General features: G+C 50.8%; 1 protein-coding gene across 1 annotated transcript in view; it reads right to left on the bottom strand.

Moving 5' to 3' along the window:
- The window catches only part of Nkain1 (sodium/potassium transporting ATPase interacting 1), a 39,745-nt gene extending 13,782 nt beyond the window's left edge, over positions 1-25,963 (bottom strand). The window contains exon 1 of the mRNA XM_036178447.1: positions 25,836-25,963. Coding sequence (XP_036034340.1) covers positions 25,836-25,889 — 54 coding nt within the window. The 5' untranslated portion in view covers positions 25,890-25,963. The remainder of the gene's footprint in view (positions 1-25,835) is intronic.
- Between the last annotated feature and the right edge of the window lie 201 nt (positions 25,964-26,164).

The following is a 26,164-nucleotide window of genomic DNA, read 5'->3' as shown; positions in this document are numbered from 1 at the left end:
CCCAGGAGTTCTGACACCTGCACACAGACACACATGCAGGCAAAAACACCAATGCACATAAAATAAAAAAATAAAGTAATTTTAAAAAGTAAGTTAAAGTGGGGGAGAGCAGTGAGTGGCAGTGTATGAGGCTGACTCAGATCCCAACACCTCCATAAAAAAGCTTTAAAAATGCCAAGCGTAGTAGCACACACCTATATTCCTAGCACTGTGGGGGTAGAGGCAGGAGGATCAGGAATCCAAGGCCAGCCTCCGATACATATTGAATTCGAGGTCAGCCTGGGCTACATAAGACTTTGTTTAAAAAAACAAAAACCGCTGGGCAGTGGTGGTGCATGCTTTAATCCCAGCACTCCAGAGGCAGAAGCAGGCGAATCTCTGTGAGTTTGAGGCCAGCCTGGGCTACCAAGTGAGTTCCAGGAAAGGCGCAAAGCTACACAGAGAAACTCTGTCTCAAAAAAAACAAAAAACCAAAACCCCCAAAACCAAATGACCTGGGCTGGTGAGATGGCTCACTGGATTAGGCAGTGGCTGCCAAGCCCGACCACATGACTCTAGGAGCCCCTGGGCTAGCATGTCCCTGACTCTCCAGGCCCTCAAAGCTCTGCCTCCTCCAACCTGTCTTCATCTAGATCCAGCCTCTCTCTCTTCTTCTTTGGGGGCTGCAGGCCAAGGGCATCCTGTCCCTGCTGCTGTGACCTAACTTCTGAAGTCCCTCAGACAGAGGTGGCAGACTCTGGAACCTGGTCCAGATGCATGCTGTTCTGGACAGTGTGGGGAGGCAACAGAGTAGACCAAAGTGTGTCTCCTGAGTCACCCTGCCACTAGCAAGCGCTTCTCCCCCAGACATATTATTCTGAACATACAGTACCCATTCATTCACCTATAGATGGTTCTTTAAAAAAAATTTTTTTTTTCGAGACAGCATTTCTCTGTGTAGCCCTGGCTGTCCTGGAACTTGCTCTGTAGACCAGGCTGGCCTCAAATTCAGAGATCTTCCTGCCTCTTGCCTCCAAAGTGCTGGGATTAAAGGTGTGCACCACCACCACCTGACTTAAAAATTGCTTTTAATATCATATTTATTTATTTATTTATTTATTTATTTATTTATGTGTGTGTGTGTGTGTGTGTGTGTGTGTGTGTGTGTAGGTCAAAGGACAATGTTCAGAGGTCAGTTCTCACTTACCATCATGAAGGCTCCCAGGGGTTGAACTCAGGCTGCCAGGCTTGGCAGCAAGCATCTTTACCAGCTGAGCCAACACAGTGCTTTTTGTGGGCCAAGTCCTGAAAACTCCAATGGAAAATGAGCTCAGCTCCTATCCGGGGGACACGGCTCATGTCATCTCTCTCCTCTAAGGACACTAGTACTAAGCCCAGAGGAAGGGAATGAGGAACATAGGCAAGTGAGGCGTGTCCTCATATCAAGGGACAGACCAAAGCCCCCAGGACAGTGACAACCTTAAGGGTCTACCAAAGCGTACTTTATTAAGTACAGCTGTATATTGACCTTCACATCCATGCTATATCCTCTAATCCCATCCTAAGGTACAAATGAAGAAACCAAGGCCCAGAGCTGTGGAAGGCTCAAGTATGAAGACACCGCAGAACTCAAGTTCAGCCACTATGTGGTCCAAGCTCTCACTCTTCCCTGCCACACATGCTCACAAGCTTAGCAATTGAGCCTGTCAGTACCACCCCTTAAGAGGCCTGGTGGAACCAGGCGGTGGTGGCAGCACACCTTTAATCCCAGCACTCGGGAGGCAGAGCCAGGCGGATCTCTGTGAGTTCAAGGCCAGCCTGGGCTACAGAGCAAGATCCAGGACAGGCACCAAAACTACACAGAGAAACCCTGTCTCCAAAAACCAAAAACCAAAAAACAAAAACAAAAAACAAAAACAAAAACAAAAGAGGCCTTCTGCTCTGGAAGCACCCTCTTCCTCACTTCAGATCTCTGTATCCAAACCCCAGACTGCCATCTGTCTGTCCTCAGGCCCTCCTGCTGTGGCCCAGCCCTCTACTTGGACTGGGTCAGTGGGGAGCTAGAAAGCAGTTGGTCCTCACCTTTCGGGTAATTAATCCTCAGAGACCAGCTTGAAGCTTTAGTGAGGCCCAGCAGGCTGATCTGGCCAGTCTGGTCCTGTCAAGAGGCAGGGCTTTGGCCTCTGTATCCATGGCAACCCCACCCCTTCATCTCAGTGACCACTGACCCATATTCCTTTCTCAGCTGGGGGCTCCTTGGGCCCCTTCTGGACAGCTCTGTCTCACCATCTCTCTGAGCTGGCAGCCCCATTAGTGCATGCTGACTGGTAGTGATCCAATTAACATACATCTACATTAATTTGCATAAACCCCAGAACAGCCCAGGGCAGGACTATGAGCGGAAAACCAACAAAAATCAAAGTACCCCTGCACCCCACTGGGCCTGTTTCTTCATTCACTACCCAGTAAGCCCTTAAAAGCCACAGGGTAGGCAGTACAGAAGGCCACCATACCTGTGACTCAGTTTCCTCCTCTGGAGATGGAGACAAGGCTAGACTCTTTGCAGTGCCATCTCCAAACCCCAGGACTACCCAGCTCAGCTCCTCTGTCACTCACTCTGTACCCAGGAGAGTCCACAGAAGCCCTATAGAGTTTGCAACTGAATCTGGGGCTGCATTGCCCCACCTCCAGCCTGGATGCCTCCTGCCTAGACCTGGAACCTTATTTCTGGGTTCTGGCATGATTTTCAACCTGATTGCCAACTTACTTTCATGGATTTCAACCTGATTGTCAACTTATTTTCAGACTTGACTTTTTGGTGGATATCTCCTATGGGCTTTGCCTTTGAGGTGGCATACTGCTCACCCCACCCCCACCCCCGGTGGAGCAGAGGGCCCTAACCCTGCTCTGGCCCCTGCACCACTCACTTTGGACAGCAAGAAGCAGTTTATGGTGACAGAGAGAGGCAGAAGGTGCTCTGAAGGCAGACTGCTTGAGTTCACGATGTTACTGGCCCACTGTGTGAGCTTGAGTTCATTTTCCCTGAGTCCCAGATTCTCCACCCTGCCGGGTAGTGGTGGTGCACACCTTTAATCCCAGTACTCAGGAGACAGAGGCGGATCTTTGTGAGTTCGAGGCCAGCCTGGTCTACAAAGTGAGTTCCAGGACAGCCAGGGCGGTTTCACAGAGCAACCCTGTCTTGGAAAAAAAAACAAAAAAGAAAAAGAAAAAAGAAAAAAGAAAAAAAAAAAAAAAGAAAGAAAATTCTCCATCCTACGGCCTCCCTACTTCCTGGAGTTGCAAAACTAAATGAGTTTACATATCTTACTAAGATGGTGATAAGGAGGCTGAGATGGGGCCAGCTCAGCCCATAAGGCCCTTGCTATACAGGGATGAGTACCTATTCTGATCCCTAGGATGTGTGTAGAAAGCTGAGCCTGACGGCAAACGCTTGCCCTTTTGGTTTTGAGCCTAGCTTGCAATGGCTGAGCAATCACTCCAGTCTATGGTGCACACTTACAGCCCCAGTGCTGAAGAGGCAGAGACAGGCGAACCCATGGGGCTCTCTGGCCATCCTTAACAGGAAGATTCAAGTTCTACTTTGTTTCACAAGGTAGGAGGCTGGAGGGATGGATCAGTGGTTAGGAGCACTGACTACTTTCCAGAGGACACAGGTTCAGTTTGCAGCACCCACATGTGAGTGAAGTATCAATGGAGGACAGAAGGGGGTGTCAGACCTCCAGTAGCTAGACTTACAAGCAGTTGTGAGCCACCTGGTATAGGTGATGGGAAACTAACATGTTCTTACTGAGTCATCTCTTCCTGGGGAAGAGAAATTCTAAGCAGACAGCCAAGAAAGAAGAGCTTTAGACGGAGCTGGACTGGAGATGGGGGATAAGGTGAACATGTGTGGGATGTTCCCGGCAAGCTGAGGACAGTGCACAGAACTCATTTCCAGGCTTGGGTTCCAGTTCTCCCAGGACTCTCAATTCTTGGCAATGCTGACATTCCTATATCCACATTATTAGCCCTCTGGAGGCCCAGCTTCCAGATGCAGGCCCCCAGCAGGCTCTGGAGCAGGCAGCGAAGGCCTGGAAGGAGACTGTCCTCTGAAGAGGAGCCCTGAAGGCAGGTAGAGCATTCAGAGCCAGGAAAACTCAGCATAAAGACCTCCCCAGAGATGCCGGCTGCAGACAAGCATCCAGAGAAATAAAACGATGATTAATCAGATTCACTGACTAAATACAATGCACACCACCCTATAATTAAGCCAAAAAACTCCGGACAGAAAGCACCTTACAGAGCCAGCACTTAGGCACAGGATTAATTAGGGCGGAGCTCCGGAATGCCTGAGTGCTAAGTGGGGGGGAGATGAAGTGGGGGAAACGGAACAAAAACAGGCTTGGTCGCCCCTGCCGCCCCCGCCACCCCCTCACCCCTTTTTACAGACGGACGAGAAATGGAGGAGAGGGAGGTTTGAACACCTGCCAGAGGTCACATGGCCAGTAACTGATGGAGGCCAACAGGGTGTGTTAATAGCCCTAGGGTGTCTGTATTTTTCCAAATGATCTGCAGACTCCGCACAGTCTCCATCAAAATAGCAACAACCTTTGTTTAAAAAAAAGGGGGGGGGCATAGTGGTATAGCACTCAGGAGGCAGAGGCAGGTAGATCTCCATAAGTTCCAGGCCAGCCTGGTCTACACACTGAGTTCTGGGCCAGACAACACTACATAGTGAGACTCTGTCTCAAAAAACAAAGTAAAGGCTGGGCGGTGGTGGCGCAGGCCTTTAATCCCAGCACTAGGGAGCAGAGGCAGATGAATCTTTGAGTTCAAGGCCAGCCCGGTCTACAGAAGGAGTTCTAGGGCAGCCAGGGCTACAGAGAGAAACACTATCTCCAAAAACCACAATCACAAACCAAACAAAAGCATAGGTCTACCTCTGCACAGCCTTAGACTAGACAATAGTTCCTTTGTTGTGATATCAAAATCACAATCAGCCAAATAATGAAGCAGGCATGTTGCCCATCCTAAAAATGCAGATCTTGCTGGGCCTGAAACAGGAGAAAGGAACATTCAAGGTCTGCCCGGGCCACAGAGCGAGTTCGAGGCCAGTCAGGGCTGTATGATTCTTAGTCTCAAAAAATTTTTATTTAAAAAAAGTAATAGGGCTTGAGCTCAATAGTTGAGTGCATTCTTAGCGTGTAATATATGGGCAATACATGTGAGTGTACTTGTGCAAACATACACAAATACATATACACACATGAAAGGAAAATTTTATAACATGTCATCTTTAATTTTTAAAGATATTTTTCTTGCCAAGTGGTAGCGCATGCCTGTAATCCCAGCGCTCGGGAGGCAGAGGCAGGTGGATCTCTGTGAGTTCGAGGCTAGCCTGGTCTACAAAGCGAGTTCCAGGACAGGTTCCAAAGCTACAGAGAAACAAACAAAAACAAAAACAAAAACAAACAAACAAACAAAAAAAAAAAAAAAAAAAAAAGAGATTTTTCTCTTGTGTGTGTGTGTGTGTGTGTGTGGGGGGTGTTCCAAGACAAGGTTTCCCTGTGTAGTCCTAGCTGTCCTGGAACTCACTCTGTAGACCAGGCTGGCCTCAAACTCACTGAGATCTGCCTGCCTCTGCCTCTCAAGTGCTGGGAAAAGGCATGAGCCACAACTGCCCAACTTAAAGATATCTTTATTTTATGTATGTAAGTGTAGGCATCAAATGTGTGCAGTGCCCCAGGAGGCCAGAAGAAAGTGTTGGATCCTGAAACTGAAGTTCCAGATGGTTGTGAACCACCTTATGTGGGTGCTAGGACTCAAACTCTGGTCCTCCAAAAGAGCTGCCAGTGCTCTTAACTGTTAAGACATCTCTTCAGCTTCTATAACGCAACTTTCAAAAAGGGAACCAGGAATGGTAGGTAGGTAGTGCATGACTGTGATCCTAGAACTTGGGAGGCGGAGGCAGGAGGATCAGGGGTTTAAAAGTTACCCTCAGCTGCATAGCAAGTTTGGGCTACGTGAAACTTTGTTTCAAACACACACACACACACACACACACACACACACACACACACACACACACACACACACACACGTAGTGGGCAGCCATCCCAGCCTTGGCCTGGAAGTTCCAACCCCCATTGAGGCTTCGGTAATGGTCACGCCCATAAGGCGGGGCTGAGGGAGGAAGCGGAAGACCCAGGATCAAGAGGAGAGGCCTCTCTTGGTTCTGGGACCCTGGACGCTGAGCAGAGTTCTCCAGAGAACACCAACAGACTGCGCCATACCTTTGCCAGACCCTGCAACCTATCCCTTCATTTGTAAGTTATCCCACAAAATAAACCTCCCTTTTAACTACGTGTAGTGGCCTTAATAATTTCACCAATACACACACACACACACTTGGGAGTCCCCATTCAGAGACTTACACACACCCACACACACACACAATTACTCTGTGTTCTGAAGGAAGGGTCCAGGAAAAGAGCTGCAGGGAGCGTGGTCAAGAAGGCTTGCCTAAGGACAGGATCTGAAGGTGAGGAGGCAAACATATTCAACCAAAAATCTTGTAGAGCAGGGTGGTGGTAGCACACACCTTTAATCCTAGCACTCAGGAGGCAGAGCCAGGCAGATCTCTGTGAGTTCAAGGACAGCCTGGTCTATAGAGTGAGCTCCAGGACAGGCACCAAAACAACACAGAGAAACCCTGTCTCAGGGGAAAAGAAAAGTCTTGTGGAGGGAGGGGGCCTGGAAGCACCCACTGACTAGAGCTGAGGGCACGGTGGACACAATGTGCAGGCTCCAGAGTCTGGACAACAGACCTGGCAGGGTTGGGGCAGAGCATGACAGCAGCCTGGGTCGGGGGAGTACTCCAGTGGGGTTAAATGCTACCCTGGAAGCATCTGTCACCTGACGTGGGGTCACCTCTCCTGGCTGATGCCACCCTTCCTGTTACCAGGGAAGGAAAGCATCCCATCCCTGGCAGACTTAGTGGTCCTCCTGCCTTGAGGCTGCGGGGAAGGAAGTGCTGAGGAAAACCAGCCTCACTGCTATGGCAACCGCAACCACTTCTGCCCAAGAGCCAGGTGGGGAAGTCTGCCCGGCAACAGCAGTGGGAGCCAGCAGGCAAAGGTGCACAAAAGACCCTTCGCCCCAGGATCCCAAACACTTAGCGTTCCAGTCCTGAAAGGTGCAGATTGTGAGTTATGATGCCCTGGGACATGTTCACTTTAGTCCTACAGGATGGATGGAGGGTGTGGAGGCTTGAAGGGATGAGGGAGCCTAAGCCCTTGGCACCCACCCCTTTGCACTGCCTTTCCCTGACACAGGCTGAAGGTTTATTTGCAGAGGTGTTAGTCACGGGCATTAAGGACTCAATGATAAATTGAATGTGTCTCACACACCCACACCCACTTTCCCTGGTTATCTACCTGTCATAGAGGGTGGGGTGCCTCATTCCAGTCTGGCCCAAGTCAGGACCCTGTGAAAAGTTATTTGGGGTCTATAGGCACAGAGTGTGAGAAGGGGCTGTGGGGGAAGGGGTGTTACACAGGGCCCCCTAAGCGAATACCTCCTTGAACAGGCCTGACAGATTTCTGCTTTGAACTTGAGCACAGAGTAATGACAATGGCGAAGATTTTGCATGCACCAACGGCACCAGGCTTTGTGCCAAGCACTCGCATGCATCGTCTCATTCAGCCCTCACAACTACAAATGACGAATGGGTCATCATCCCACCCTTCTACCGATGACAATCTCTAGCCCAGGATCTTAGGGCTAAAGGGGGCTGATCATCAGCAAGCCAGGTGGTATAAACAGAGCCTGAGCTCTTAACCAGACACCTACAATCTGCCCTGGGTAGGGCCTGGAGATTAAAGAGGGTGCCAGGGGCCCGGGATAGACAGAGCCTGGCTACCTTTTGCAATCACTTCCTGGCCCTGAGCCAGAGTGCTAGCAGAATCTGTGTGGGGGTCGGGGAGTGGCTGGCTGCCCAGGGGGCCAGCGTAGAGCAGATAGGGGAAGTCTCGTTCATAGAGCCTAGTAGGTGCTAACACTGAGGACTCATCTCATGAGGCATTGTCCTACAGCTCCAGAATGCCAAGAGGAAATAGAATTGGTAACACATCTACCTCCTGGTTCTCAAAAGCCTCCATTCAGTTAACCCTCACAGACATGCCGCGCAGACTCGGATCTTCTTCGCACTGGAGGAAACAGAAACACAACGGAACTGGTCAGGTCATGGGGCTGCCGGAGATTTCCACCAAGGTCTCTGGCTGGAGTCCCAGCTCTGACCACACTCACTACCCCATGAGCGGGCTTTCTCTACACAAATGAGATCCTTCCTGAGCTTATAGGTGTTGGTGGGCTGGAGTCCTCCCTCCCGGCCATGTCTACAATGTTATGACTTACTCAGTGAGACTTGCAGGCTGTGGGTCACCCGCCCATCCTGTTCCCCATGGATCATCCCCAGAAGTGCCAAGACCACAGAACAATATTAAACAGCAGACTCTTGTCCACAGTCCCTAAGCAAAGAGGAGCCAGCAGCTGCCACTGCCCATCATATTGTCTAGAATTGTGCCCTCAACTGGATCCTCAGGACAAATGGCATAAACCTGCTTTCTAGAACAGTCCTTAAAGGACCCCTGATGCCAGAGCCCCTGTCCTTCCCTGGAGAAATGAGGAAAGGAGACAGGGATTGGATGCCATCCTCTTCTCCTGGCCTGTGCTGGAGGGATGCTGTCAGGGACCCTTCTCGTATTATCAGAGCCTGTGTAAGACTGTAGAGTGTATTCACTCTACCCAGCAGCCATGCTACAGGTTTCGCGGACACACCTCAGAGAGCCTGGTGGAGGTGTTAAAGGCCAATATTACTCCAGCCACTGTTTGCAAAGCCTCAGTTAAACGCCATCTGGACACGGCAACTCACATCTGTAACCCCAACACTTAGGAGACTGAAACAAAAGGTCAGCCTGGGCTACAGAGTTCAGTCCTGAGAAACAGCTCAACGGGTAACAACAGTGTTTGCTGCCAAGGCTGATGATCCAAGTCCTGTCCCCAGAACCATCATGGAGAGGGAGAAAATCAATGTGTGCAAATTGTCCTCTGGCCTTCCTTCCATATATGCACCATGGCATGAATGCACGTACTCTCATGTGTATGTGCATGCGTGCGCAGACACAGACACGGACACACACAATTTGTGCTGGCCAGATTTCTGTCCCCTTGACACAAGCTGCAGTCATCTGGGAGGAGACCTCAACTGAGAAAATGCCTCCTTAAGATCTGGCTGTAAGCAAGCCTTAGAGCATTTTCTTATTAGTGATCACTGTAGGGAGGGCCCAGCCCATGGTGGTGGTGCTACCCTGGGCTGGTTCTATAAGAAGGCAGGCTGAGCAAGCCATGGGGAGCAAACCAATAATCAGCGCTCCTCCTCTGCCTCTGTATCAGCTCCTGTCTCCAGGTTCCTGCCTGTCTGAGTTCCTGTCCTGACTTCCTTTGGTGATGAACAGTGTTGTGGAAGTGTAAGCTGAACAAACCCTTTCCTCCCCAAGTTGCTTTTGGTCAGGGCGTTTCACCACAGCAATAGTAACCCTAACCGAAACGACACTAATTTAATAAATAAGTGTAAAAACCAAAACCACTAAATCAAAGAAACAAAAAAAGGAGGTGCCAGGTGTGGTTAATCAGCACCTCCACTTTATGGATAAGGGGACCTGCTGGGAGAGGCAGAGCAATGGACTGCTGCTCCTGCTGGGGGAGCAGAAGCATAGGGCAGCTTCTCTGCAAGACAGAGAGGGCTCCCCACTGCCCAGGGGTCCCTCACCAGGCATTTGATCCTACCAGTCTTCCTAAACAGTGCCTCCCCAGCCTGCCATGGCCCACTTCCTGTCGGATGAGCCGACAGGAAGCCCAGCCTCAGACAGCTTCTCACTTCAGCAGAGGATCCTTGTCCCTGGCGGCTTGTCTTGGGGGTGACAGCATGTGGCAGCTTGGGGACTGCAGTCCGCTCTGATAGCCTGTGGGGCTACTGACCAGCAAACAGGCAGTGACAGGCTGAGCAGTTTGAAGTGCCTGAGACTGATCACAAGCCTCTGGGGAGTCTAAGTCTGCACCTACTCCCAGGTCCAGACCTTCCCTTAACATTCGGGGGCCTCAGGACCAGGGAAGAGAAGCAATTGAGGCCCCCACATTTGTATTTCCTCAGCTGGGTGAGTCGGAAGGTATTGGCCAAGTGATCGCTAGAGGTGTGAGACCAGCCTCAGCTACAAACCAAGTTCCTCCCAGCCCGGGCTACACAGCAAGACCCTATTCTAAAAAACAAACAAGTTATGAACTAAGACAACAAACCTTTCAACAACAGCTGGACTTGGCTCATCCCCTAGCAGCTGGCTCTGATGTTGAATGAGTACTCTTGTCTAAATGAGAGGGGTGTGGCCAGAGCAGGTCCCTTAGTAATGCCCAGGTCCTCTGTAAGGACTGTGGTGTCTGTTATGAGCAAACTGCTGAATCCTCACTGGAGACACTTTCAGAGGAGTCTCAGGTTACACAGGGGCAATGCAGGGTTTGAAGAGCTTGGGGCTCAGCATCAGGAATACCAGGTTCAAGTCCCAACTCTACCACATATAACAAGTGCAGCCCAGAAAACTCCTCTGTTGGGTCCAGCTTGCTCCTTGGCTGGACTGAGAAGTGAATACAAAGGCTTGAGAAAGGTCCATGCCCTCCTTACATACAGACTTATCAGCACCACGCTGACTCCAAGGGTATCTAAGAAGCTCTTTCCAGGGCATCTTCATCTCCATTTTTTTTTCCTTCAAAATTGTTGCATGAGTGTGCTACTGTGTGTGTGGGGGGGGGGCATGGCACACATGTGGAAGTCATGGGCCAACTTTGTTCTCTCTACCTTTATAGGGTTCCAGGAACCTAACCTGGGGGGGGGGGGGGGGAGGACCAGAATTCCTTGGCAAGTATCCTTACCCACTGAGCCATCTAGCCTGCCCTTTGTTTTGTTTTGTGAGATAGTCTCATGAAGCCCAGGCTGGCTTTGAACTCTCTGTGTTACAGCTTAGGATGTCCTGGAGTTTATGAACCTCTTGCCTTCACTTCCTGAGAGCTAGGATGATGGCTGATGCTATGCTGGGCCACACTCAGGTCTTCATGCATGTCAGGCAAGCACTCTTCCAACTGAGCTACATTCCCTGCCCTGCATCTCTCTTTCTTCTGGTCCAGCACTCATAGTACCTCCACATCACCACTGGCACCACTGAAACCCAGCACCTGGCACAGAGATCCACCAACGTCTCACCAGCCAAATGAATCATGAAACCCTTCATCCAAGTATCTCACAGTCATCAAGGGCATTCAGTGGGCTCTGCTTGGTGACAGGCTCTGGGAAAGGATCCCATTTAAGCCTGGGGGAGGAGGCAGAGACAAGGAGTCAAGGAGAAAAGACTGGTCTATCAGATGAGGAGGAAACAGTGAATGCAGAGGCGATGAGCTGTGGAAGGATCTAGGTGTTCAGGTGAGCATGAGGACATGGATATGGTGAGAAGTCAAGACTGAAAGTCGAGGGCCAGTGAGATGGCTTAGTGGGTAAAGATGAATGCTGCCAGGTCTGACTGACTGACCCCAAGACCCACATGATAGGAGAGAACCAACTCCCTAAAACTGTCCTCTTGCCTCCACGGGCAAGCAAGCCATGGAGAGCAGACGTGTGTGTGCATGCACACACACTACACTCCCCACCCCCTAACATGCACAAAATAAATAAGTAAATGGAAAACAAAAAGGAAGCTCAGTAGGACAGCCTGAGCTGACCACAGTCTGGACCACTGATCTATTTAGTACCTGGACCAGCAGCAGCAGCAGCAGCAGCAGCAGCAGCAGCATTAGCATTACCACCTGGGAAATCATTAGAAACTGGGATCCACGGGCCCTACTCCAGATATACTAACCAGAAGCTCTGAAGGATGAGATCTAGAAATAGTTTGTTTCTTTGAGACAAAAATCTCACTATGTAGCCCAGGCTAGCCTGGTGGAGATTGTCCTGCCCTGTCCCTAGGTGCTGGGATTACAGGTGCTGCCATCCCATCCCTCAGACACCTGCAAGCCCTCTGGGCAATGCTGATGCACACTTGAGAAGATGACTTCCACCTTCATTTAGAAGGCAGAAAGGCAATGAGGAGTCATGGAGGGCTTTAGGCAGAGGGGGACAGGATCAACATTGCATTCTGTTAAGATTCAGTCAGCTGGTGAAGACCAACCCAGGGCTGATGGAGGACAGGTAAGTTCCAGTCAGACAGAACTGCAGTCAGCTGCACAATGGAGCTTTCTATTTGAAAGGGAGGGACCATTGCAAGTCCTGCTGGGCATGGGCCTGTTGCCAGGGTGACTACCTGTCACTCAGAGAAAAGGGGCAGGGCCCCACAGAGAGGTCAATGATGGGAAGCCGGTTGTCATGGCAATTTCCCCTAAGGTAGGTCAGGGAAAGGGAAGAAAGAAGGCTGGCTGGCTGCAGGTGCCCCAACACATCCCTTCATTTGCAGAAGGGAGTCCACTAAAGTACCGGCCCCTAAGTTCTCCTCTGACTCCATCCAGTTCATCATCCCAGCTCTGCCCATCTGGGCCCCAGGCACTCCCTTCTCTCTCCATCAGGAAGCTACAACTTCTGTTCTCAGCCCATGGGCTTGGGGCTGTCTCCATGGCTACAACCTTGGTAGCCATGGTGATCTCCCCTCAAGAGGCTAAGGCCTCTCATCCTCTAGGCCATGGCCTTCCTTTGCCAAGAATGCTGGGGTCGGGGCAGTGGCCAGTCTGGGGACAGTGACTCAAGTCAGAGGTGGGGCACAAGGCAAGAGAAACTGTAACAGAGATGTGCCATTCTCAAGGAAGGACACACTGAACAGTGTTTCAAGGTCCTCAGCAAGGAAGCTCAGAACGACCAAGGCCTAACCTCAGGTAGATTTGGTCATGTCCTGAGTCTGTTTTCCCACCTGTACATCAGAATCAATGTCTATACAATAGGGCTACCACCCGAGGTTACCAGAAAAGTCAGAAAATGGACCTGGAGGGAAGGGTCCTCCTTGACCCTCACAGAGGCATACTGAACCCTGGTGGCTTCTCGTGGCTAGTAGGTCACCAAGTGGGGAAGAACAGTCAACCTGGTTCAGAAATGTCCCATAAGGCCGAGCACGGTGTGCATGTCTTTAGTTCCAGCACTTGGGAGGTAGAAGCAGGCAGATCTCTGGGAATTTGAAGCCAACTAGTCTACATACCAAGTTCTAGGCCAGCCACTGCTAAGTAGTGAGACACAATCTCAAAACAAAACAAAACAAAAAGCCCAGTAAGTATTGGCCAAGGGCCCCTTTGTTATTATTCTTTATTGTAATGGTTTGTTTTAGAGACAGCATCTCTGGTAGCCCAGGATGGTCTCATACTTCCTATGTAGCTGAGGCTGACATTTACCTTGTGATCCTCCTGCCTCCGCCTCTCAAGTGTTTTCTGTTGGTTTTTGAGGCTATATGGCCTAGAGTAGCCTCATCCTCTCCATCCTCCTGCCCTGGTCCCCAGAGAACTGGGATTATAGGTGTACACCACTACACTCGGCCTATTATTAATATTAATCATTTGGCAGTGAGTGGAGCCTTGGCTGGTAAATGGCTCCCTCCAGGTGATTTATAATGTTCTGCCATCCTGGCAGTTCTCATTCACTAGTGTACTAAGCGGGCTTGCTGGAAAGCAGGTGCCCATGAGGCTTTTTAGTTTTCTTGCAATGCCTGGCTGGGGATCCCTGGGAGGGTGAGCCCAAGAGCTCATCAAAACTCAAGATATCTGGGAGACTCCTCATAGGAATGCCTGACTGCGTGCATTGCAGAGAGGCGGCCTCCTGAGCCCAGTGCGGCACTTGAGTGCTTCTGTGCCTCTGGAGGGCAGTCCTTGTCCCTGCTGGGGGTGTCCCTGTCTCCATGAGTGAGCAGAAGCTGAGTGGCCACTGCAGAAGCCGGGGCTACAGGGGACTCCCAGGGCTGCCCCGCCCCTGCTGGAGAGAGGAGTGGTTCTAACTACGCTCTAATTGCTTTCTTCCAGGCAGTTTCCCGGGAGCCAGGGAGTTCAGAGTTCATGAATAAATGAAGAGGGAGGAAGCAGGAAAGGATGTTTATTGATCCACAGATCTCTCCGTGCCAGAGTGTGCCCCACAAACGCTCAGGTCTGCAGTGGTGTGCAGTTTGGAATGTGTACAAACATGCACATACACCACGGACAAACTCCTCTTTCTCCATGACAGACAGACTACATCATCGATCCTAACCCTTGGGAGGCTGAGGACCCATCATCACTTCTACAGTGGGTTTGAGGCTGGGCTACATGACATGTGGTCTCAAACAACAACAAAACCTTTTCACCTCACAACAAACTGGTCAGGCTTATGAGGGAGGCTGAGACAAGTGTCCCAAACTTACTTTGGGTCCCAGTTTCCCCTAACTGGGGAAACTGCTACCCCGAACTTACAGGACACTCTAGAACAGATCACAGATTATCTCTGAGCTTTAGTTTTTCTGGTTAGTGCCAGAATGGAGTTGATGGCACTTTTTTTTTAATCCAATTTTTCCCATGCCAATTAGGGAACTACAAAATTAGAACAATCCTGAGCTCTGCCAGGTGGGCAACTGATCCTCCAACCAAATGCTGCATTCTCTCAGGAAAACTGGCAAGATGCTCCAGAGACAGGATACCTCCTTGGGAATGCAGATACAGGGTGGCTGAATGTCTGCTCTGCCCCTCAGGGGCTGTGAGGCCATGGACAGGGCTCTTAAGCCTTCTGGGCCTCAAGCTGCTCCATCATGGAGAAGGTTCATGAAGGGCAGACAAGACTCGGTCTAGCACCCAGCACACAGTGCAGACTCTGTAAGGAGCAAATTGCCTACTGCAGTATAGGTCAGGACACTAAGGTATTGGGCAGGGAGTGTGGTTCCTGGGCAGAGCCAGGTTCTGCTTTAATTATCAGCACTACAAAAGAAAACAAAAACAAAAACAAACAAAAAAAAACCACCACAAAAGCTGAGTGGTGGTGGCGCATGCCTTCAATCCTACCTAGCATTTGGGAGGCAGAGGCAGGCAGCTCTTTGTGAGTTTGAGGCCAGCCTGGTCTACAGAGTGAGTTCCAGGACAGCCAGGGTTACACAGAGAAACCGTGTCTCAAAATCAAACAAAACCAACCAACCAAAAACCCCAACCAAGCTAGCTGATGTCAAGGCAATCTGATGAACACCATGCATTAAGTGACTTACTCTGCCTGACCCATCTGTGTTCCTAGGGGCCAGCTCATAGTAGGCGCTCATAAATAATATTGGGAGGGGGGAGGGCTGGAGACACAGTTCTTAACAAGAGCACCGGTTGCTCTTGCAGAGGATCTGGGTTTGGCTCACAACCACCTACCTGTACCTCCAGTTCCAGGGGATTAGATAATTTCTCCGAGCTTCTTCAGGCTCCTAAATGCATGTGATGCACATATGCAGGCAAGCTTGCACATAACACATAATATTTTTTTTAAACAAAACTATGTTCCTGGGCCAGTGAAATGGCACAGCAAGAAAAGGGGCTTGTAATGAAAGTCGGATGATTTGAGTTTGAACCCATATAAAGAGGGAAGGAGAGAACCAGCTCTAACCTCCACACAGGCACTGTGGCTCCCATATGCACACATCATAATAACAATAAATATGTGGTAGTTTTGTGTTCCCCAAAATATTGTGCACCCTAATAAACTCATCTGGGGTCAGAGAACAGACAGCCACTAGATACAAAGGCTAGAAAATGGTGGCACTCACACCTTTAATCCTTGCATTCCAGAGGCAGAAATCCCTCTGAATCTCTCTCTGTGAGTTCAAGGCCACCTTAGAAACAGCCAGAGATGGTGACACACATCTTTAATCCCAAGAAGTGAGCCTTTAATCCCAGGGAGTGATGGCAGAAAGAGAAAGATATATAAGGCGTGAAGACCAGAAACTAGAAGCATTTGGCTGGTTAAGCATTCAGGCTTTTGAGCAGCACAGTTCAGCTGAGAGTCATCCAGTATGAGGAAACAGGATCAACTGAGGAACTGGCAGGTGAGAAAGCTGTGGTTTGTTCTGCTTCTCTGATCTTCCAGCATTCACCCCAATACCTGGCTCAGGTTTGATTTTATTAATAAGAACTTTTAAGATTCCTGCTACATAAATACACAATAATATTCTCAACTACAGAAAAACAGAGCAAAACCAAAAAAGAAAAGCTAGGTGTGGCGGTGCATACCTGTAACCCCAGCACTTGGGAGGTAGGAACAGGAGAATCAAGAGTTCGAGATCACCCTTGACTATCAACTTGCGGGCAGGCAGACTACAAGACCCCATCTCAAAACAGTAACAGAGGCTCTGCTTCTACTGACCCAGGTAGGGTCAATGACTCGGAGGTGCTGGAACAGATTTCCACAAGACTGGGCCATCCTGCTCCTGGCTGGAGGACTCTAGGGGACCTGAACTCCCTAGTGGCTCAGGGACTGTTCAGGGGCTTCCTGGACTGGCTTGTACAGGGAGGAGCAGTGGAGGACAGGAAGGGCTGACCTGTCCTCCAGACCACCTAGCCAGCACCTCCACCTCAAGGTGGCTGCAGAGGCCGTGGAAACAGTCCAGGACCACAGCACCATTTGTCAGCTTTGCATGGTGGCGGCAGGCTCGTCTCCATGGCAACAGTGCAGTGTGAAGGCATCCCGGCACCATTAGGGAGTGTGCTGAGTAGTATAAACAGAGGCCGCAGTAGATTATACGCCTGTTATGAGCAGTCTCGGGCTCGGAGCATTGGTAATTATGCCTAATTGTGCATTTAATTGTATAATTGAAAACCCACATCTCTGGTTCAGGCTGGGGCTGCAGAACCTGCCCCCCTCCCCAAAGCAAAGAAGACTTAGGAGCCAACCCGGACTCTGAGAAACTAAGGTTGCCTCTTCTCAGGCAGGGGGTGAAATGTCCACATACTCTCATTTTTCTGCTTCCAAGGTCCAGAACTCCACCAGGCCCAGAATTAGGGAGGGGTCAGAAAGGCACAGGCTCAGAGTAGAGGGTCCTAAGAATACGTTTTTCATTATCTGCTCCAGCTTTTGATGCTACTGTCACTACCCTCTCAAGACCTACCATCTGGCGGTCCCAGAAACCCGGGTCCTCTTCAGATTTATTACATATCCAGGAAGCTACCCAGCCTGCCCGTGAACTTAGTCATCGCTGCAGACAGCTAACTCACCACTTGGTTATTAGCCCTAACCCAGATGGCCACTGGCTTTTGGGAAGGGTGCAGGATGAGGCTGAGGCAGGGTCTGTAGCTCAGTCTGCCCTCGACTTCATTATATAGCCTAGGCTGTCCTTGAACCCACAGTGATTCATGAGAGCTGGGCCTCCACAGAGTTTGAAAACAGTGATGGAGTCCAATACCTCCTCCAACCCCCCATTTAACAGACTGGGGAAATTAAGTCTAGAGTAAGTATCAGGATCCAGGGCTCGAGGTCATTTCAAACCCTGTGGTGACCCAGCCCAACTTCAGGTCACACTCTTACAGTCCTGTGCAAAGCGGCAGTCATTCTCTCATTTAACAGCTCAAGGAGCAAGTCCACACGATTAGACAGATCTGTTGCTCCACCCTACCCACTGCTGAGGAAGGAGACAGGCTTTTCCTGTCCTATAGCATCCAGCAGAACCTTTGGGCTCTGATCCTCTGCACTCAAGGGGACTTCCCAACCATGCAGAGGCCGGTTATGATTACCCCAGTTTAGAACCGTGAAGGTGGAAGCCCAGAAACAATGTCTTGCCCAAGGTCACTGGGCTATAACAGGGCAGGACTGAAACTCAGAGCCCAGGCTTATCTTGATCCTGAGTTCCCCAATCCACACCTGAATCTCTTACATCTATCAGCTTTTTTGAGATGCAGGGCCAGGAAAATAGAAAGCTACCAACACGGCTAACAGTTAATCCCAAACCTGTGTTCAATTTCCCACCCTGCTGGCAGAAATGAATGTCCCCAGAAGGGAGGTGTACGTTGACACTCAATGCTCTCAGTCTCCGAATGACCCCTGTCACTCTCTAGGTTAGGAGGGTGTGGGGGGTGAGTGGGAGTGGGTGGATGGGATGAGGTCAAGGACAAGACACAGCTCTACTGCATGGCTTGGAGCCTCCTCCTCCTCCTCCTCCTCCTCCTCCTCCTCCTCCTCCTCCTCCTCCTCCTCATCTTCCTTAACAGGGCATTATGCAGTCCAGGCTGGCCTCAGACTCACTATGGAGTCAGAGACAACCCGGACTTCTAGTCTATCTTAACTTCCTGGAGTGTGTGCCTGTACTACCACATGGAGTTTATGTGGTGCTGGGACTGAACCCAAGGCTTCATGCATGCAGGACACCAGGCTCGGCAGCACTGTCTTTACCAGCTGCATGTTTCACTGCCCTCCCCCCTTTAAAGATATTATTATTGTAAGGGCTGGAGAGATGGCTCAGTCAAGAGCACTGGCTGCTCTTCCAGAGGACCTGGGTTCAATTCCCAGCACCCACATGGTGGCTCACAACTGCCCCACAAATCTAGTTCAGGGGACCTGAGGCTCCTGTGGGTAGGACATACACATACAGCACACAGACATACACAAAAGCAAAACACAAGTACACACAGAATAAAATAAAACTGAAAAAAAGTATTATGTGTGTGTGTGTGTGTGTGTGTGTGTGTGTGTGTGTGTGTGTGTACACATGATGGGAGGGCCTATGTGCCACAGGGCACAAATGGAGGTCAGAGGACAACTTGTAGAGTCTTCTCTCCCTACACCTTTATGTGGGTTCTGGGAATTCAACTCAAGTTGCCAGGCTTGCTTAGCAAAGTTCTTTTGCCAGCTGAGCAATAATATTGGTCTCTTATTTTGCTCTTGTTTCATTTCCTTCTTGAAATAGGGCTTCATTCTGGAGCCCTGGAACTTGCTCCTGCCTCTGTCTCCTCAAATGTTGAGATTAGAGATGGAGCACCACCAAGTTCAGATTTTTTTGTAGTTTTTGTTTTGTTTTGAGACAGGGTCTCATTATACTATGTTGCTCTGGCTGTCCTGGAACTCACTCTGTAGAACTGGCTGGCCTGAAACTCAGAGATTCCTCTGCCTCCTGAGTGCTGAGATTAAAGGTGTGGGCCACCACTCTTGGCTCTTGTGTATGTGGTTTTCTGTTTGCTTGTTTTAAGATAGGGTCTTACTTTATAGCCTGGCCTAGCCTGGAATAGAGCACTGTATAGAGCAGACTGGCCTCAAACTCTCAGCAACCCCTGTCCCAGCCTCCTGAGTGCCAAGCTATACAGGCCGTCACTTATTTATTGTATGTAGTTGTGAACAGACAGGATAACATCAAGGGGCAGGCATCTAACACCATGCCAGGCTCACAGCAGATACCACAGAAAGACAAGATTATTACCCACTCAGTCCCAAACATTCCACATAAGGAGACAAAGTCTAGGACATGATGCATTCCTATAATCCCAGGGACAGGGAAGCAAGAGGATCAGGACTTTGAGGCCAGCCTGGGATACATAAGACCCTGCCTTAAAAACAAAAACAAAAAAAACCCCAAAAACCACAGAAAGAAGGAGAAGAGAGAGAGAGAGAGAGAGAGAGAGAGAGAGAGAGAGAGAGAGGAGAGGGAGAGACGGGAAGAGGAGGAGAGCTGGAGAGATGATTCAGAGGTTAAGAACACTTGCTATTCTTTCAGAGGACTAGAGTTTGATTCCCAGCACCCACATCAGGTGATTCCCAGCACCCCTGTAGCTCCTGCTCTTGGGAGATCTAACACCTCTGACCACTGAGGGAATCTGCACTCAACATACACATAATTAAAAATAAATCTTTTAGCCAGGCAGTGGTGGTGCACGCCTTTAATCCCAGCACTTGAGAGGCAGAGGTAGGCGGATCTCCAAGTTTGAGGCCAGCCAGCTCTACAAAGTGAGTTCTAGGACAACCAGGGCTACTCAGAGAAACCCTGCCTCAAAAAGACAAACAAATAATAATAAAAAGTAAAAAGGAGGCAGCAGAGAATTATGACAAACTTGGATAAACATGGATCATTTCTAGAAATGACCTTGTTCAGTAAAACCTCGAATCTAGGCAGAGATGGGGCTGAGCGACCGGTCCCAATAGCATCGCACTGTGGGGGAGTGCCTCCCCAGGCAGGTTCCTGCCCAACACTGGCAGGCCGGCATTTTCATGGCATTTTCACCGCGTCCCCAGACTGCCTTGCAGCAGAAGTGCTGCTCTAACCATGTCACAGGTGAGAAGGAGGCAGCAAGGCTTGCCTGGTCACAGAGACGGGCTTCTGACCCCGCCATTCACTGTCCCACCCACCCTGCAGAGGCCATCTCTGGCCCCCAGAGCCCTCCGGCCTCAGTCTGGCCCCAAGGAACTGAAGCACAGAAGTGACCGGGGCAATTTCACACCCCTAACTCTGAAGCGAGGCCTAGGACCTCAAGCCCCAGGTGAAGAGTCAGCTCCTTGGAATGAGCCACATGCTTGCAGCTGCAGCTGCTGTGGAGCACAGGCCCCTAGAGCGGCCTCCCTCCATCCTCACCATCACTATCGCTAATAACAACATCCATCAGCTTGACCATGTTTCACGCCATTACTCTCGGCTCAGCTGGAAGCCGAGTTATTTCCCCTTCTCTCACCCACCACCTTCCAGAAAGCAAAGAGCTTTTCAGAAGGGGAGGGGGAGGATTCCAGTATTTTTTTCTGAGTACCTACTACGCACCTGGCACCTGGCTGAGAAAAACCTTTCTATCACTCAGTGAGACAGGGACCAGACTCAGAACCTGGGGCCTAGGGAGAATGCATCAGCCCAAGGTCATACAGAGTTGGAACAAGAACCACCGCAGTAGGAAGCCCTTACCAGCTCAGAGTGGAGAGAGGAGACAAGAGGCCATGAATACCTCATTTCAGACAGGAACCTGAAAACTGGAACTGTATGATGTCGTGACCTTTTTTAAGGGGCAGAAGAGGACTGACATTCAGGTTCTGTCACCAACTAGCTTGGTGACCTGGGGCAAACTTCCTCACCCCGGGGCACCTCAATTTCCTCATCTGAAAAAGGGGATAATAAAACCATCCATCCCAGAGCTTGGAATTAAGATAATGGGAAGGGTAGAGGCAGGAAAATGGCTAGCGTTTATTGATCGTTTAACATGTAGCAGGCACTCTGCCAAGCACTTTACATATGTAAGCTCATTTGGTTAAATGAGGTAATGCATACAAAGTGCTTAGCACAGGCCTCCTGAAACGGGGATGATAATGATGATGATGAAGACACTGATGAGTCCCTGGGGCAAACGGCCCTGGTCCATCCCCTTACTGGAGAATAGAGTGGCCATAGGAGCTTGGGAAGGAGGTGAGAAGAGAGAGGAAATATGCAAATGAGTGAAAAGCAGGGAGGGAACAGAATTAATAACATCAACATGTTACAGTAATTAGAACCCAGGAAACCAAAGGGCCAGGGAGGTTCTGAGAACAGAGGGAACTACAAAACCCCCACACCAGCCCAGATGTCCACAGATCCCAGTCAGGGAGAGCTGGGACCGCAGGAACCAGGCTTCAAGTTCTCCATCCTTCATAGATGGGGAAAAATCAAAATAAAACAAACAGGTGAAACAGATGCCATGCAGGATGTTGAGGGCAGAGCAGGGCTAGACTCCAGTCCTCCTGCCCCTCAGCTCAGGGTCCCCGTACCTGCCACTTCCTGCAAAAGATGCCACAAGACCCCCTGTATATGTTTACGTTACAACTCAGGGGAGAACCCCTATAATAACCCTAAGAATCAGGAACTTGGGGGCCGGGAGATAGCTCAGTCAATACAGTGCTTGACACACAAGCATAAGGGCCTGTTTAACCCCCCAGCACCCCCATAAAAAAGCCGGGTGCAGCTGCGTGTGTAAGGCAGGGACAAGAGGCTCTCTGGTGTTTGCGGGCCTGCCAGGTGAGCGAATCAGTGAGGTCTAGGGTCAGTGGAAGGCTCTGTAAGGTATAAAAGGTGGAAGGGGCTGACAGAAACACAAGGCTTTGGAGAAGGGAAGCAGTGCCTGTAACCCCAGGGAGGCAGAGGCCAGCCTGAGCTACAGAGTGAGTTCCAGGACAGCTAACATTACACAGAGAAACCCGATCTCAAAATTAAAAACAGCAATGACGAAAGAACAAAACAACAACAAGCGAGCAAGATGGCTCAGAGGGTAAAGGCGCTTGCTGCCAATCCCGAGAACTTCGATTCGATCACTGGGACCCACGAGGCGGAAGGAGAGAACCAACTCTGTCTTTTGAGCTGAGGATCGAACCCAGGGCCTTGCACTTGTTAGGCAAGCGCTCTACCACTGAGCTAAATCCCCAACCCCTAGAGAGAACCAACTCTTGCAAGTTGTCCTCTGACCTCCACAAGAATGCCGCGGCATCTGCACACACATACACTAAATAAATGATTAAAATATATTTTAAAAAATGAGGAAAGCCAGGCAGTGGTGGTGCACGCCTATAATCCCAGCACTCGGGAGGCAGAGGCAGGTGGATCTCTGTGAGTCTGAGGCCAGCCTGGGCTACCAAGTGAGTTCCAGGAAAGGCGCAAAGCTACACAGGGAAACCCTGTCTCGAAAAACCAAAAAAAAAAGGAGGAGAGACAGAGACACTTATCCAAGATCACATAGCCAGGAAGCGACAGAGAGATCTGGAACCCAGATGACTGTTCAAAGTCCAGAGCCTCCATTATTACCCTACACTGGTCCAGCTCAATGGCATAGCCCCAATCCCCTCCCTCTAAGACTCCATTCTCCTTGTGTCCCCCCTCTTTTGCTCAGACAACACCCACAGAAGGGTTTGGAACAGGCTTGCTTCGTTACAATGTCGAAACTCCATTGGAAAAAGAAAACGATCCTTTCTTACATTTTTCAGCTGAAAAACAGCTAACCGCCTCTTTAATACCTCAGTCCTTTGGATGAGAAAGCTGAGCCTTCTTCTCCCCTCAGGCTGGCACATTCACCATCCTGAGAGCACATTCTGGAAGCTGCCAGGCTGCAGGGGCTCTAGGGGGTTAGTGAGTGACAGCTGGAGGGTCCCTCTCTGCAATCAGCTCAGACAGAGCAACAGAGCCAAGAGACCAATTTTCAAGTCATACCTCCCCCCAACCCCCAGCGCTTCCTAAATTGTCTCATGTAGCCCGCACAAGCTGCCCAAGCCACCACCCAGGGAGGGCGTGGGAGAAGTCGAATCCCACCCAGGTCCTGTCTAATGCGTCTCTGTGCTGGTGAAAGAATGGTCGTTGCTTTGGCTGGGAAAACTTCGAGGCTGGGAGACCTCCTGTACCACACTTCTGCTTCCCAAGATGGGTGAGCACCTCTCTAGGGACCCCAGTGTACCAAAGCCAGAGATGCTTCTGCTGTAGCTAAGGCAACAGAGGAGGCTGGTCCCATGCCTGGATGCCAGTGCCTGGATCCCTTTGAGCAAGTTGCATCCCTGGGTCACAATGAAGGTTAAATGATTTCACTCAGGGAAAAAGCTCTCACAGGAGTAGCTGGTACCAGTGAGGCAGCAACTGAGTAAGCATGGGACAAACTGCTTCAGGTCCACCTATGGGAGGGCATCAGGCACAGAGAGAAGAAAAGTGGTTCGGATTTCCACTCTACGAGCACTTATTTACTCACTTCATAATATATGCACATGGTTTCTTAAGTTTAAAAAATGTGGTTTAAAGCTGGGCAGTGGTGGTGCATGCTTTTAATCCCAGCACTGGGGAGGCAGAGGCAGGAGGATTCCTGAGTTCAAGGCCAGCCTGGTCTACATAGTGAGAGTTCCAGGACAGCCAGAGCTATATAGTGAGACCCTGCCTTGAAAAACAAAACAAAACAACAGACCAAAAAAAAAAAAAAAAAAAAAAATTAGTTTAAATTTTAAGGCAGCCATCCAGTAATCCCATCACTGGAGGGGGTAAGGGTGGGGCTGAGCTGGAAGATTGCTGAGAGTTCAAGACCAGCCTGGACTGCAGAGTCAGAGCTTGTCTCAAACAAGCAAACACATCAAGCAAACAAAAACAGAAAGGGATCCTTAGGGCTAGGGAGCCGGCTCAGCAGTTAAGAGTGCACCGCTCTTATAGAGGACCTGAGTTTAGTTCTGAGCATTCGCCACCTGTAAACCCAGCTCCAGGGGCCCTGATGGCCTCTTCAGGATGCCTTAAGCACCTGCACACACACATGCACACACAGACGCACACAATTTAAAATTAATAAATCTTTTTTTTAAATTTAAAGAAAAGGAACCCTTTGAAAAGTTTCAAGATTTCTGGGCATTTTATGTTCCTCAAAATAGATACAGGAGAATGCTTCAACTGTGAACCCAGATTTGCCAAATAACCGGTTCTTCATTTAGTTTACAAATATTAATGAGGTGTCAAGCGCCGTCCAGCTGCTGGGGATTTACCGAGAACAAAATGGGCTATTTCTGCCCTTTTGGAATTTTCATCCTATCTGGTGGTGATTAACCTCCCTTCTACCATCTTTGAGAATGGACGCTTGACAAACCTGGTGGCTTTGTGAGGGGAAGACACCCGGACACCAATCTTGGGGTAGAGGAGGGTCTAGTGTAGCCCAAGAGGACAATGCTGTGGTTGGCAGGCTTGCGGATGGTTGCTCAAAAGGAAAATTGAGAGGACAGGGCCACCTACACACCCTATTCAAAGCCCCTCCATCATCCTCTGCACCTGTGTGTGTTGGGGTGGGGGGCACATGCAGGGCAGAAAGCAGACCCAGACGTAGGGACCCACAGGACTGAGGCTAAGGCACGCCGGCTCCTCCTTAGACCTGAGCGTTGCCTGCAGTTCCTAGCCAACACTGCCTAGAGAAGTAAAGCCCATAGGTGTTTGGACACTGCTCCAAGGGAGGACCTCAGCCTCTCTTCTATCACCTTCTCAATTCACAGGCCAGGACCTTAGTTACTCTTAGCCTCCAGATTCACTCTGCTGCCCCCCCAACCCTTAGTCAAAGACCTCATTTTCCCAAATTGGGGCCAGCACAGAGCCCCCAGATGATCTGATTCTACCCAGGACACCTAAGTATCTCCATCCAATGGGACCAGGGAACTCTTTACCTGACCCCACCCCGCTGCTGATGGAACAGATGGCTCCTGGGACGTTGGGGGACTAGGTGGCCAGATCAAAGCCACAAAGTGGGTCCCGTGCCTGCCAGGTCAGGTTGGCTCAAGATACATCAATTCCTGGTGACCCTCCTGCAGGAGGTGGCTCTCCACTCAGAACACCCAGTCAGGAGGGTTCCGGGAGGCAGAAAAGAAGCACAAAGGACCGCTGAGGGTTCTTAAGAGTCTCAGGTCCCACCATACGAACAGGAAGCAGAAATGGCCAGAATTCTAAAAACATTCCAGACACACACACACACACACACACACACACACACTGGAGCAGAAAGAGACTTTGTGAGAGACACTCACAGGGGCGGAGCCCAGAGGACTGGGGTACCCACGGAACCAGCGATTTGGAGGGGGGCATGCGGGTCAGGGACCTCGCCGAGTGCACAGATCAGCCTCGGACACACCCCCCAACCCAAGGGAGCCACAGTCCCGGGGCGCAGCCCCAGCGGGAGCCTAGGCGCACCGTGCGAGCGGACGCGTGCAGCCCGGGCGCGCTGGACCGTGCGCGCGAGCGCGGGGCTGAGGCGAGGAGCGCACACAAAGGGACAAGCCGGCCCGCGCGGGGCAGGCTCCGCCCGGCCACCCCGCACCCCGGGTGGCGCCCACGCGCGGCCGCGGCCCCACCCCGCCCCGCGCAGCTCACCAGCTGCAGGCAGCAGAAGGCGACCAGCGTGCAGCGCCCGCTGCACTTGCCCATGGCTCCTCCTCGCGCCGCGCGGGGCCGCGTCGTCCCGATGGCGCCCCGGGGCGGCGGGGCCGGCGACTAGGGCCGGATCCCCAGAGCCGCAGCCGGCCGCCCGCGCCCCGAGTGCATGATGCGCCCGGTCCGTTCGGGCTCCGCCGCGCCTCCTTTGTCTGCGGCCGGCCGTCGGCACACCTCCCGCCCGCGGCGCCGGCCAGCGCTCAGCGACCCCCGCAGGCACCGAGCGCGGCGCGGTGCAGGACTGCCCAGCTGGGGCAGCCGCCCGGGCG

The sequence above is a fragment of the Onychomys torridus genome, chromosome 2 (assembly GCF_903995425.1).
Source record: "Onychomys torridus chromosome 2, mOncTor1.1, whole genome shotgun sequence".
Classification (NCBI taxonomy): domain Eukaryota; kingdom Metazoa; phylum Chordata; class Mammalia; order Rodentia; family Cricetidae; genus Onychomys; species Onychomys torridus.
This window is presented reverse-complemented; position numbering and strand designations above follow the sequence as displayed.